This window comes from Rosa chinensis, chromosome 3 (assembly GCF_002994745.2).
Source record: "Rosa chinensis cultivar Old Blush chromosome 3, RchiOBHm-V2, whole genome shotgun sequence".
NCBI classification, from domain to species: domain Eukaryota; kingdom Viridiplantae; phylum Streptophyta; class Magnoliopsida; order Rosales; family Rosaceae; genus Rosa; species Rosa chinensis.
The window spans coordinates 1,194,403-1,209,086 of NC_037090.1; the positions used below are offsets into that span (position 1 = coordinate 1,194,403).

Genomic DNA, 14,684 nt, shown 5'->3' on the forward strand with positions numbered 1-14,684 from the left:
CCAAGCATAAAATCAGCAACAACTGACTCTCCTCAAAAGATCAATCAGAGGGAGAGATGTATACATATATGGTCTCGAAACGTGAAGAGTGTGTTGTGCTCTTTTTCCCTTTCGACCGAGGTAATTTTTGTCCCACTGGGTTTTTGTTACTCGGCAAGGTTTTTAATGAGGCAACAAGAGAAGCACCACGTTTGGGAGACACAATAAGGAGTCTAATCAACGAGAGTTGAAATCAGGGGGAGTATCCAGAAGCATACTCACTTAACCATCGTGTACTCTTTTTTCTCCTTCGACCAAGGTTGTTTTTTCCCACAGGGTTTTATTACTTGGCAAGGTTTTTAACGAGGCAATTTCGAAGCGCACGACTTAGACAAATACTATCAACATGAAATATCCAAGGGGGAGTGTTGTAGTATATATGAAACATGTTGTATTGTTCATAGTATAAAATGTCTATGTCATGTATAAGATAGGTATTTTAGGTATAGTGACTTGTGAGTCAAGCTTTATGCCAATGGGGAACAAGTGTGGCAATCTTCATCATCACAACCACAATGTGGAGCTGAAAATGGAGATGCCACAAAATGAGGCTACAAATGGAGATGCCACAAAATGAGGCTACAAATGAAGATACCATCAAGTTGTATCATTATTTACTCCAAATGTATCCCTATAAATACCTCCTTTGAATGAAATGAAATACACACATTACTCTCCATTCTCAGAATCAAATCTCTCTCCCTCTCAAGTTAATTTATGTTCATTCCAAAGTTATTTTATGTTTGTCCTTAAACAAGACAATAATAAACAGAATGGTTCAGAGTGTGTTCAAAAGGACATTGGACTTATGGCAGCTGTCTAACCAAAAAAGAATATTCACAGCAGCAGCAATATAGAATCAAAGAATTCACATTAGACAAAGTTAAGGGCACTGTTGTTCATTTTGCAGACTTGCCTTCTTGATGCAAACCCTCCCAGCTAATCTCTCGAGCACATTCCCCACACACAGTGGTGCAACCAGATTTTGTACCTTGACTTCTAAGGGTCAGCACATGTGAAAGCTTAGTGCATTTCCGCTGCACATAAGTATCCCTCACCTTGGATTCTGCAAGGCTGCTCATCTCTATTGCAGGCGAGTTCACAGTTGATGCAGCTGGCTCTGGCTTTTGGTCAACTGCAGATTCACTGACAGGAACTTGCTTCACTTCCTCCCATTCAAATGATTTCCGGTATACTTCCCAAGCCATGTCTTGCTCTTCTTTTGATAGCTTTTCCTCTTCATTCTCTTGCAATAGTGTCTCATGTAAGTGAAAATTAGCAATCCAGCTGAAAACAAAGGGAGAAAGCGATATAGTTTCCAATTGTCGAAAGCATAAATGAGCAACCAATATATATCAATACATATGCTGATTAAAATAAGAATGAACATAGGAACATACCTCGGATAATGCTTGCCAATTAATCTTTCCATTAATTTGTCAGAAGCGCAACTTCCATGAGAAAGATGTGGTCCGTGCTTAGGCAAATTTTCGACTGAACCAGTGATACTTTGATTAGCTCTGTTATCTTGCTCAGGCCCATCATGGTTTTCATCGTCACCAAACTCAAAAAGATGTAACATCTCTTCTTTAGATATTGTCCTATGTACCTGTTGTCTATCCACTACCCTTGCAGCCAGGCCCTCCTTTGTTACCTGTTTGTCATTTTTGCTTCATTAGAACATCATTCAGCCAAAAACCATAATATATATAATTAAGTCAATCTTGTTCTCCCATTACCTGACGCTTATAAATTTTTTCTTCCATAGTTCCATGTGCCATCAATCTGTAAGCAAACACCGGCTTTGTTTGGCCATACCTGAAATAAAGAAAACATACATATCATTGAAAATATGTCACATTATTTTGGAAAGATTTCCAGCTCTGTGAAACGGAAAAACATAGCCTGCCAATTGCAAGTACTTCCTCTCAATGTTACTCACTCTAGCACCATAAAGTCCCAACTCTACCTATAACAAAGTACACAACACCATTTGTAGCCCTGCCTTTTCACTCTATTTTTTTATCCATTACAAATGAATAGTGAACTTGAGCCCTCTACACATTAAATAAAACCTTAAAGCCTTTAATTTTTTGCTGTCCTACTACATACACATAATTCTGGCTCTTAAAACCTCAAACAGCACCCCCTCTAATTTATACAAAGTACCTTTTTATAATGTTATTGAGACCATTCATGCAATATGAAGCTATTTATGAAAAAAACAGAGGAAATGACCAAACAAAAGAATGAAAGGAATCGCACCTCCAAGAACGATAGATAGCCTGAAGATCATAGGTTGGATTCCAAGACCCATCAACTATAATTACACGGTTAGCAGCATGAAGATTTATCCCCAAAGATCCAGCTTTGGTGGAAATTAGAGTGCATTTCACCCTCTTATTTGCAGGATCATTAAAGCGCTCAACCAGTTTTTGCCTTTCTGAGCTCTCTGTTCTACCATCTAGCCTGAAGACCAACAAAAGAAATAAGTAAAAGATGCATATAACTCTGTTCTTCCATTTACATTTATATCAATTAGCGTGAAAAGATAGATAGGTAATGAGTAATGTCCCACTTTGGAAAATGCAAGAAAGTGATAATACCAACCTAAACCAATCTTTTCCTTTCTTCCAAAACTTCCATCTCTTCCCATGTCGAGGTAATCTTGCAAGGTAAAGTTCTATCAGATCAAGAGTTGGTATGCTCTGACTAAATACCAATGCCTTATCACCCACATCAGAACACATAGATAGAATTTCAAGCAGCAATACCATTTTGCCACTATAATCAAGCTCCTTATAATTATTTTCATGGATGAGATCATTCCACCAATCCTGAAAAGGCAATAAATCATGAGCATTGTGTTTAAAGCAACCAAAAATGAAAAAACACAACATGAATACAGTTATTGCAACTCTTCTCAATCAACAGCTTACAGATTTCAGCACCCTATTGAAATTCAGCACCCTATTGAAAAGACGCAACATACCATAATGAGTTAATGACTTTAACAGGCTTCCATTTGGGTGGATCGATTTCTAATGCATAATCTCAGGGACAAAGTACTGTAACTATTAGCATTGGTTTTTACAGAAACTGGCTAATGCAGAACCAAAATTATTGCTCCTAGGCTCCTAGGCTCGAGAGTGGATTAACTCGAGTTAAAAATAGTTTATTTAAATAGCTAGTAAAAAAATCTTACTTTAGAGGATCTGGAGAATTAAAGTATATTTCAAAGGAACTAATTATGCAGTAGATCTTTGGCTAGTGATCCATGAGGATATTTTTCTTCTTAATCAATATATGGAGCTGAAACACCCCGATTTTTTTTTTTTTTCGGTAAAGTGTTTATTCCATATTTTTTATTTTACATAAATAAAGTCAAATGAATGGAAAATGAAAAAGTAATAAAGTGCAAAAGACTACCATCTGAGTGTCAGTGTAGTTTGTCCAAACCTATACCTTCTGAAAGTAACCATCATCTTTTTTTCCTGGCAAAATTTCATTGACATTCCCTTGCTTCTCTGTCAAGAAAGATATGCCACCATTATCACACTGTTGGGAATATAGTCAGGTATAGGTGGGCATGTCTGCGCACACATTTAAAACAATAAAGAAAACTGCAAACGGCCATGCCATGCAGTCTCAATGCATACTATCAAGACAATACCATGAACATCCATGGAACTCTTGCAAAAACCAGAACAACAAAACGTAAAAACCATACCTCCTATATAGTCAGTGTTTTCATCACTAGAGCTGTCATCAGCAAGAAAATTCTCAACACCATCTTCATGCCTCACATAGTCTTTGTCATCTTTTCTCAATTGCAATATCCCTGGATGGTTCCATATCTACTACAGACAAAAAGTTTTTTTCATTACATAACACTTTACATGAAGAAAGAAGCATGATGAGCTAGTCTAATAGATATCACATATACAGGCCTTCCAGCCAGACATAAAGAACTTGCATACAAATTGCATTCACCTTTTACCTGTAAATTTCTAGTAAATTTTAGAGCATGCCCCTTAAGTGACAACTATGAAGAATTCCAACACTACCTAATAACGCAACAACCATTTCATGGAAAAGCAAAATCCAAGATAATTAAAGTATTCTTCTTCTTTATTTTTTTTATAACAGACCATAACAGTTTTGTCTGATTCCACCCAAATTTAGACAAGGTTCCGATTGATAAATAGTTCTAGAACCAATCATCTCACATTCTCATTCTCACCTACCAAATTCCAAATCACATTCATATTCTTCACAAGTTGTAAATCATTAAAAGGTATGTTTGAAACGAAAGGGGACATCTTTGTATAGAAAACAAAATAAAAAAAAGTAAGCATTCCATGCATTTAGTTTAACTATCCTTTTAAGAGTAGTGTTCACCTGGTCACCAGATGACCAAGGATTTTGTGGTCACCCGTCCTCAGATTGAATTCCAAGGTTTGAAATTAAAACACTTCAAATGTTTTATTTTAATCTCAACCCTTGATAAGTTGATAAAATCCAAGGGTGAGTGAGCACAAAATCCTTGGTCACCTCGTGAGTCGTGACCGAGTGATCATGACTGATCCTGTTAATACTTGGAAGAAAAAACTACTCAACTCTTTCTGGTAAAGGTTAACTATACAGTTGACACAATTTTATTTTAATTTTCAAACCCTAGTTCAAAAATGGTGATTGAATATTTTCAAATGAATAGGGTGGATGCCTTCCCATACATTAATGTGTGCAATTGAGCAACAGTGTGTGCTTGTCATTATCTGTAGATAATGAAACCTTGGGAACTTAACAGAAGTAATATACCTGAGCTAAGGCCTGGTAGCCAGCGAAAAAACCTCTTTTCATCTTTTCATTATAAATCTTGTCAGTAGTGAATCCGTGCACATCAAGGAATCTCTTGTATAATTTCTTCTGTATGGGAGAAAGCCTCACAGTTATCACAAAGACAGTTTTAGGTGGTAAGTCCTTCTTCACCACGCTCATGTCCATTCTTTGAACAAATCCTTTCAACTGTTCATACAGAATATGCGATCTCTGATTCATGATTTTCACATCTTCCACAGTTGAATTAGTATGCTGACCATTCTCTATGGGATTCTGGAAGCTGCACATAAGGTTATGCACAATTAAGATGTGTCATAAAAGGAAACAAGAACAATAAACAAGAGAAAACAAGATATATAAGTGAAAAAGTCTTGCCGGTTTCTAAACTCGTGGCTACTTCCAAGAAAACCTTCCCTTACAAAATCAACCATCTGTAATCAATTAAAAATTCAAAGGAATCAAGAGGGTGTGTAATTTTATAGAAATGGTCAAATGAACAGCTATCAGGTGAACATACACAATAATATTCCATGAGATTGTTCTGAAGAGGTGATCCAGTTAATGCTATTCTTCTTTGGCATCTAACTTGTTTCAAGGCCTGGGTTACATCGGCCTTGGTATTCTTAATAATATGGGCCTCATCACAAACAAGTATATCAGGTCCATCCTGAAAGTTGGAAATGTAACAATAAGAAACAAGCTTGGGAAACAACTTGCATATATTCGAACAACTTATATGCTAGATGATTAAATACCAAAATTTTAGCTTAGGACTACCAAGTTGAAGAGAAAACAACTCGCACATACAAAAGAAAGATATCAAATACAAACTTAGTGGTTAACCTCAACCAACCTGTAAGGCATGACAAATTTCTCTAGCCATGTTCCGATCCTTCACATGCTTTCCAAGGGATAAGTTTCTGAAAGCGGAGTAGCCAATCAAGAAAACACCACCCTTAGCTCTCCATTTTGCAAGCAACTCTAGTCTCCTCTCCCTGGAATGCAAAGCAAGGATACCAAGTGGTTAGAGAGAAGGTTGTTGTTAAAGTTCAGAAGATTTTGGTTTCACCTAGTTTCTGTACCTCTTGTCCACAGCTAAGCAAATAGTAACTTTCAACTTTTATAAACAATACCTTTGTTTCTATAAAATTAAAATATCAAAATATAAAATGTTCAATTAAACCTTGACACATCTTCTAGCATGAAGATCCGAAGAGGCTTTACTTCTGAAGGTCTCCACTTCAAGAACTCTTGCCGCCAATTATGCAGCACATTAACAGGAGTGACAATAAGTGCAGTTTTTAATCCCAAATCGATACTTCTCATTGCAGTATACAGAAAAGTAATAACCTGAAAAAGCAACTTGACAAGTTATGCATCAACCCAATGAAAGGCTAAGACCTGCAAAAGCATATGAGGCATCTCCTCGCATTTTCCAAAATGGCTATGCCACTAGGCTGCAGGGTCATTACCACATGCACTATAACCTATCTAAAAAGTAGCACCTACACCAACAATAACATCTTTGGGAATAAGATGGAGCGTAATACCTGAAGCGTTTTACCAAGGCCCATCATGTGAGCTAGAATACAACCAAGCCCTTTATCCCCAGACTTCACTTCTCTGATAGATTGTACGATGTTCTCCCACATAAACCTTACGCCCGTAATCTGTGATACAGATCAAATCTTTACTTGATGTTACAAAGTGTAAAAAGGGCCGAGACACTATAGACAAAACTCCATGGAAAGTTACTACATTTGAAGCAATAACAGAAAACTCACCCGAGGTCACAATTAAGAAGCTCAAATTAAGTTATAGATATGTATAAGCAATAGTAACAACTTTACAAGGACGTGGTAACATATAAGCTGATATAAAGAGAGCAATGAATGGAGCTGTTGAAATTTTCATCTCCTTTCTCCAATTATAAAGCATGTGGATGAGGAAGTTTGAAAGTAGCAGAAATTTCAAAATGGTCGAATTTAAGATGAAAGTTAGTATTGCAAAATTAATGAAATTAAGAATCAGTGTTCTCAGTTTTAGCATAAAATGAAGGGAATTCATAGAGGAAAACCCATTATGTAGTTCAAAGATTAAGGAAAATAAACCTGATGAGCCTTCAATTTTGATGAAAGGCTTGGAGGAATTCTCACAGGTTCTTCACCTTTCTCTCTCATAACATTCACTATATAACCAGCTGATGCATCACCCATGACTTCAGCACTAACACCTTCAGATATATTCCCATTATAGCTAGCAGAGCACTTCAGTTTAGATTTGACAGAAAATTGTACTTGCAAGGACTTCAAACGCTCTTGACGTTCCTGAGAAGACGGTCATAAAAAATTAGCTCTATGCCTGAAGTGACAAAATCAACAAATACAAGAAGTACCTTTTCAATCGCAATTTTTCTTTTGGTCTCTTCTCCCAATTCGGTATCATCAATTATCCTTCGTATCTTCTTCTTTCTCTTCCTCTTAGAACTGATATTACAAATGTTAGAACCACTATAAAGCGAAAGGAACTAATGCTTAAGACAGACAGCTCACCCAATGGTTTGAAATGCAAACATTAAACATAAAGTCTAAAGAATAATGAATAAAAAGATGGCATTTTCAGCCCATTAGGTCCCAAGACTACACGTTGTCAATTCACTATCTACATGCATTCTCAAAGCATCTATGGAGCAGGGACCAGGCAAAATGAAAGGAATCCTATCGCAGAGAGAGAGAGAGAGAGAGTAGTGATGAATTCTAGAAAGACATTCAAAGAGGAGTATATTGATTTAATTAGACATCATCATAGTTATATGAATATACCTGATAGCAACATCCACATCTGCATCTGAATCATCTGAATCACTATCAGAGCTAGAAACTATCAAATCTCCAGATCCCATTGCTTCCTCAAATTGTAACTTCAATGTCTGTATGAGACTTGGGCAACAGGAACAACACTGCCAGCCATCGGTCTGGGCCTTGGATAAGCATTCCTCTCCAATATTCCTCTTTATACAAGTTGTACAAAATAACATCGTGCAAGATTTACAACTCAATAAATCATTGCTTTGCCCACACCACCCACAATAACACATGGAGCAATCAGAATCCTGCACACCTTTGTACGTCAATAAAAGATCTAGCATTTATTTTCAAAAGTAAATAAATCAAATTAAAATATAAGAGCAAACTTCCTTTTCTCTTTTTCAGTTGAACCATAAGAAATAAAAGTTAATGGAAAGCCATATTTCTTAGGTAACCCTTCTCTGATGAATACAGTCACAAAGTCTGAAGCCATAAACTATCATGAAGCAATAGTTCATATTGCTGATTGGACAAACAAGACAAGAGCTGGTAATGAGCAACACATTCACCCTTGAGCTCTTTTCACCACACACCATGCAGGCATACATGTAGATAGATATGTAAACTATTATGAATGGATATATATGCGCGCGCACATACACACACAGATCTCCAGAGAGAGAGAGAGAGATCTAATATAAGATACACAGACACACACATATCTCCAGAGAGAGAGAGAGAGAGAGAGAGGAATCTCTGATATAAGATATACAGACATTAGAAATGATAGTTTTGGTTGCCAGTAATCAGGTATTAGTCATAAAGCAAAGATCAGTAATTAAATTTCATGTATTCTATCACCGGGATTAACACACACAAAATTGCACAAACTGTTCAAATATAGTTCACAGAAAGCATACAAGTTACTGATACCCATACCTTGAAATGGATCATTTCTTCCAACAAGCACTTGCAATTTGCACAAATAATCACTTCCATAAGTGGATGTGAGCGCACTTCAGCAGAAAATTTATTACAAGCTGTGCAACGGAGCATCTTATTCAGACTATGTGATGTGAGACCATCATCTCCAGATCTGCAGATATTCTCTTTCACATAGGAATGATCCTCAGATTTTATCATGTTGCAGTCAAAAGTATCTTTCATTGAAGCTTCATCATCACTATCTATAATTATAGTTCGATTCCTCTTAATGTCAATGTTTAGTTCCTCGCTCTCATTCGGACGCTTGGACCCTCTGGCTTCAGTGGAATCAGGGGCCGGCGGAGCACCGTTACTCATTATGGCAGACTTCAAATTTTGGCCTTCAACCTCATTATCTGTGTTACAAATGTTTTCACCATCTTCATCAATTTTCCCATTTGAGATACCAGTAGAAGAGTCAAGCATTGAGAAAGACTGGCCCATGTTGCTTTGTATCACTTGATCAATTGGGGAAACTTCTTTCTGACTGACATCCTGATTCAACCACAAGAATATAATTAGCATTACTGCATGTCAAGGGTATGCCAAAATGCAAGAATTATCTATGACTCAATCAACGGGGCAAGTATTTTCTGGCTACATATAGAATATAAAATTACATGTGTACGCTTGTATGAAGTACACTTTTATAGAAGACCTTGCTATAAAAGATGGACTACAGAGAGAGAGAGACAGACAGACAGAGACAGAGATGATCTAAACTGCAAGTCAAAATACCAGAAGCAAGGAGTTTAACACATGTGCAGTATACCTGTTTACATCTCCTTTGATGTCTCCTCCGTTTCAAATGAACTTGAAGCTTCCTATCAATGTTTGCGTCATCTTCTTCCTTAACCTTTAATAGACAGGTATAAAAAGAATGTTTGTGGTAGATGAAGAAAAATGTAAAGGACTAAGTATAACATCAGTATAGGAGTAATTATCTAATGGTGAAAAAGATAAATCAAGCATATCATCATATCAGGCCTGATAGTCTGATACTAAAATGTCAATCAACTTTCTAGCTATATCTATAAGAAGGTCTAGCCTTAGACAGCAGTAAAAAGGTAATATGATATCACCAACTAATCTGATCAAAAGTTCGCATCCTTTCACGTTGACAAGAGACCAATAATCATGTTAACTCGTGGTGTAAGACATAACATAACTAAGCCTATTGAACCTTTTTCACTAAAGAATCTCATTTGTCACTTGTGGGGTCCGGTCCGCATTGTAATTCAATAATCCAAACCCTCTGTCGTCTGTGTCTTCATTCAAATTTCAAAAGATGATCATAACCAAATCAGAAGTCATTTCAACGTCTAGTTGTCATCAAAAGTCATGGTACTTTAAGTAAACTTTGAAAGATCATTTATGATAATCAAAGGTTAAATGGTGTTGTATTGGCAGATTCTTTTTGCTATGATAATCCTTAAAATGGAGACTTAAAGTGAGGAGTGTTTAGAACACGCTGACTAACAGTGCGGGGTGGGACCCCAGTGCGTATCCCTCAGTGGAAGGGCTCTGGTATATATGCACACTTATATGCATATATCTTAAAAATAAATATATAAAATAAAAAAGAATTTTTTTAGTTAAAAGGGTGGAAAAGAGTACGCAAGGATGTTTTTAACATTACAACATCAATTATGAACAAGACTTACTTACCTTCCTATAACTTCTTTTCTGTTCTTCTGAGAGATTCAGTTCTCTTTCATTTGCAACAGCAGCTGCAACAAATGGATCACTAGAATTGCCATCAATGTCATCAATCTCCTCCACCTGGCAAAAGTATTGTCAAAAACTCATTGAAAGACCTAACTGAGTCAAAATTGAGCATCAGTAGCAGCGGGTAGCTTCTGGAGGAACTAGTATTATGTGACAAAAGCATCAAACTCAAGACAATTAAAACCATAAAAAAGGATTCTCTTAGTAGTGACCTTCAGACAGGACTTGTTTGAATCACTCACACATCAACACCATCATATAGTTCATTGAAGGACCTTTTCTTACCCTCATTTAGGCCTCGAATGGCGGATCTTTGAATTTCTTTTTCTTTATTTCTTTTTTATTTTCAGCAGAAAATACTATGCCATTTTAAAAATAAAAGTCATTGTAATTTGACCTCCCAGAAAAAAGGAAAAAGGAAGCACTAAAGATATGGCTGCTCCTTTTAATATATGTTTTGTCAGGACTATATGAAGAAAAGGGAAAACACCAAGACCGAGGACAAAAAGCTTGGATGCCACAAACCGAATGACAAACTCTAAGAATATTACTTATATAGTCAAGAAAAGGCATGGTTATGCTACATGATTAACTAACTTGCTAACATAAGATGCGTGTTTCAATATCCAAATTCCAAAACAACAGGTTTAAAATAAAAACTAAATAAATACTGCATTGCCATCTAAAACATCACCAACACTGGAGTACACTATTAGAATAGGAAATGAACATCAGGGTAAAAAAAAAAAAAAAAATCAATGGTGCATGGATTGATTAAACCTAGGTGAACTTATAACCCTTAATTTCAAGCATACTTATCTTGTGACAAGAGGGTAGTATACAGGAATTCCATAGAATAGGTAAACAGAAATATTAGTCACCTCATTGACTCCAGGGAATTCAAGTCCCATCTCTGCAGCTTGGTGCGGTGTGCTAGCCAAGTAAACAGAAGCCCAGTGCTTGCTTCCAAATGAAGCGCTATCCTTAGTTGCACCGTCAGAAAATAATTTGTTGAGAGAACACCAATCAACCTCAGTTGTTGCAACATCCTTGCTCCCCTCTTCAGCTAGTTTTTTCTGCAGGAATCCACTAGCACCATCCTCCAATAGTTTACCATGTTTCCTAAGTCCAGGAATACAGATTCATGTACCATCAACTTCATAGTTCATACATTGCCGAATCGACAATGCTAAAAGGGTGTAAGTGATGACTATACCTTCTTACAGGTCTGTGCGTTTGAAGATACTTCTCAGCATCAGCTCTTGACTCGGTAAATTCTCCACTCACCTGACTTCCTACCCAGTGTATTCGTGTTTTCCAAGCTTCGGTGCAGCAACCATTAGGAGCCTGACTTTCAATCCACTTATAAAGGCTTGGTAGCTCAATGCCTGCCCCATCAAGTTGTTCCTAGTCAGAGAAAAATATAGATGAAAGTGAGCGGAAAAAAAATATTAATAAATAGAAACATGTTTCTTCGTAGTATTAAAGATTTAAAAGAAACAAGTATATTGAAGTCGTCAAACATGAGATGGGAAAATAGAGCACATCAACCAAACAGCAAAGTCCTACAACATCAAAGATAGCACTACCTACCAAAATAGATGTTCCTCTAGTACAAAACTTAAGCATTTACAGGGGCTTATGTATTAAAATAAGATATTTAAAACTGTCAAACACATTTTCAAGTTTCAGATTTTTCAAGTTATGCAAACAAGCCAATCCAGTTCAACCAAAGAGTTTATGGAGATCAGATGTAAATTAGAGAAAAAGTACATATCTATAACTTGACATTTCCACAGCTTTCATATAAACATGTTTAGTTAATATCCCACAAAGTTGGAGGTTCTAAATCTTTATTTAGTACCCTCACTGGGTAAACAAATTTTTGACATGCTCTTATGCACCGCATACTGTTACAAGTTTTAACCTTAACAAACATTAGAAACCAAATGTGAAGGAAAACTAGCAAAAACTGATATCCAGCTTGTATTCTAATGTAATGAGAAATGATAATATTTCTTTCTCCCCAATTTGTACTTTTAGTAAAAGTTTATCACATCAAAGTACATGCCAGCTCTGAAATGTATTACGAAGCAAAGATTTACTCAGAATTGAAGAAAGAAGCAGACCAACAAATGAGCACTCTCAGTCTCAAGCTCATCGAGCTCAGCTTTCCAGTCTTCTATTAAAGTAGCCATTTCATCTGCAACAGCTGTTTCCAACTGTGACAAGGAGAACATGTTAAGCGAGATAAAGATAACGTACTCCACACTAAGAAATTTGAATTGAGCAGTACTAACATCATTCCCGTGAAGAGTTTGTGCCAGCTCCTCTCTAACTTCAGTCTCCACTTTGGCAAGAGACTCCTTTTCAAGCGCTTCCTGAGCCTCTGCAGCCTAAATTGGGCATAGAACTAAATTACAAACATATATATAATCTTTTCTATATCTGTGTGTGTGAACATATGGTAAGTGGAAATCAATGCCAACAAATAATTTTTTTTTTTTTTAAATGATACCTTACTCTCAACCTCCAAAAATTCAGCAATCAGCTCCTCAATGTCTTTATCAGATAAAGGTTCCTGCATAATAACGATGAAACAGCATTATGTAATCGTAAAAGAGAGGCTTCATGTTTTTCCAATATCAGCCACGAAAACAGTCCCCAACTTAATTGAGAGAAAACAATACAGCCGAAAAAAGATTATCAAGATTCATAGCATGCCTCGAGATGCAAACCGTCATCTTGTCCAGATATCGATACTTCATCAACTTCTGAATCATCTATAAAAGAATCCAAATCACTACCACTAGAACCACCACTCTCCACATCTTCCACCACGTCATGGCTTTCTTCCATTCTCTACACCAACACAAACAAACCCGAAAACAGTGAGCCTCAAACAAAACCGAACAGTATGCAAAATTTAGGAGCAAACCAAAAATGTGAACACAGCCACCTCAGTCAGTTTAACAAGTTGAAATCTTAAGGAGAAGTAAAGAAAGAGAGAAAAAAAGGCTTGCAACTCTACTCAAAAAATCCAATAGCAATGCTTCAAAACCTTATATGAAAATTCCAACCCTGAAAATCTTCTCAAGTTCTCTACTTTCTATGATCATCAATGTCGAAAACCTCGAATTCAACCTCAAAGATTATTACTCTAACCAAGAACAGGCATACATTTCAATCCAAAAACAATGCTTCAAAACCTTATATGAAAATTTTCCCAAGTTCTCAACTTTCTATAATCACCAATGACCAAAACCTCGAATCCAAACTCAAAGATTATTACTTTAAGCAAGAACGGGCATACATTTCAATCCAAATTTCACTATGAATAAGAGTTGAACCAAAAGCTCGCGTCTTTTCGAATAGGGTTGGTGTGAGGACTAATACGGCGTCGTTCTGTGAGGGGACTAATCGGAGAAGAAGGACGGAAAGTGGGGGAGTGACTTACCGGAATAGCACACGGCGTCGTTTTCCCTCCTTGCTATTTTGGCTTCGTCTCTGTTTTTCTATTTTTGCAGAAATAGGTCTTGTTTTTGTTTAACTTGGTTTGAATTGAATGAGCTCGGAGCCCAAAACCAATAAAGGAATATCCTAGACGTGAAAATTTTACCCTAAGTGAAGAAAAATTAGACTAACCGAATGAGGTAAAGAGTCCGGGTTTATGGGGCTTTTTCGCTTTTTTCTCTTGGTCGTGCTGCAAAGCCTTGGTTTTATGGAGGAGGGACTGGGTGCAGCGGTTTGACCATTAGGTTTGTGTGACCGTTCGATAATAGTTTTGATTGCGTTTCTGAGTGTTCGAGTATTACGGGTGTTTTTGGTATTTTGCTGATAAAATAATAAGGATCATATGACATTGAGTTTTGAAAATGAGTTGTTTGGGTGGCCGATATTAAACCTTAGTTTAGGAGAGATTTTTATTATTGTGTTTTGACTATTGAGTTTGTCTTACCGTTCAATAATAGATTGTTATGTATGCAAGTATTCAAGTATTTGGGTATTTTGGATATCTAGTGGACCAACCAGTATGGGTATGAAGTTTTGGAAAGAATGTGTTTGATCAGATCGAGTCATCGAGCAGCATGGCTACTCCAAGCTCCTTGCTTCTTCAACTATTCAATCCGACCTCCCTCTTCAACGACTTAGGAGGCTCTATGTGAGTATGTTTACAAACTGGCTTAAAGAACACGAACTTACTACTCAAGCAAACACACTTTTTCTAATTTTGGAACTTTTTCACTTTTTCTTTTCGAGAGCAAACAAGATGAAGAAAAGTCT

General features: G+C 36.7%; 1 protein-coding gene across 1 annotated transcript; it reads right to left on the reverse strand.

The window, feature by feature from the left end:
- Positions 1-734: 734 nt before the first annotated feature.
- On the reverse strand, positions 735-14,015 carry LOC112192013 (protein CHROMATIN REMODELING 20). The gene is made up of 26 exons (XM_024331520.2): positions 13,858-14,015; positions 13,125-13,262; positions 12,919-12,981; positions 12,701-12,796; positions 12,530-12,622; positions 11,617-11,807; positions 11,282-11,522; positions 10,341-10,454; positions 9,445-9,528; positions 8,628-9,167; positions 7,704-7,993; positions 7,277-7,367; positions 6,993-7,208; positions 6,432-6,551; positions 6,065-6,231; positions 5,735-5,876; positions 5,399-5,548; positions 5,257-5,312; positions 4,861-5,161; positions 3,770-3,896; positions 3,505-3,566; positions 2,650-2,876; positions 2,305-2,508; positions 1,779-1,857; positions 1,440-1,693; positions 735-1,326 (listed from the first exon to the last, which is right to left on the reverse strand). The coding sequence occupies exons 2-26, from the start codon at positions 13,257-13,259 to the stop codon at positions 939-941; spliced, it is 4,431 nt and encodes a 1,476-aa protein (XP_024187288.1). The 5' UTR covers positions 13,260-13,262; positions 13,858-14,015; the 3' UTR covers positions 735-938.
- Between the last annotated feature and the right edge of the window lie 669 nt (positions 14,016-14,684).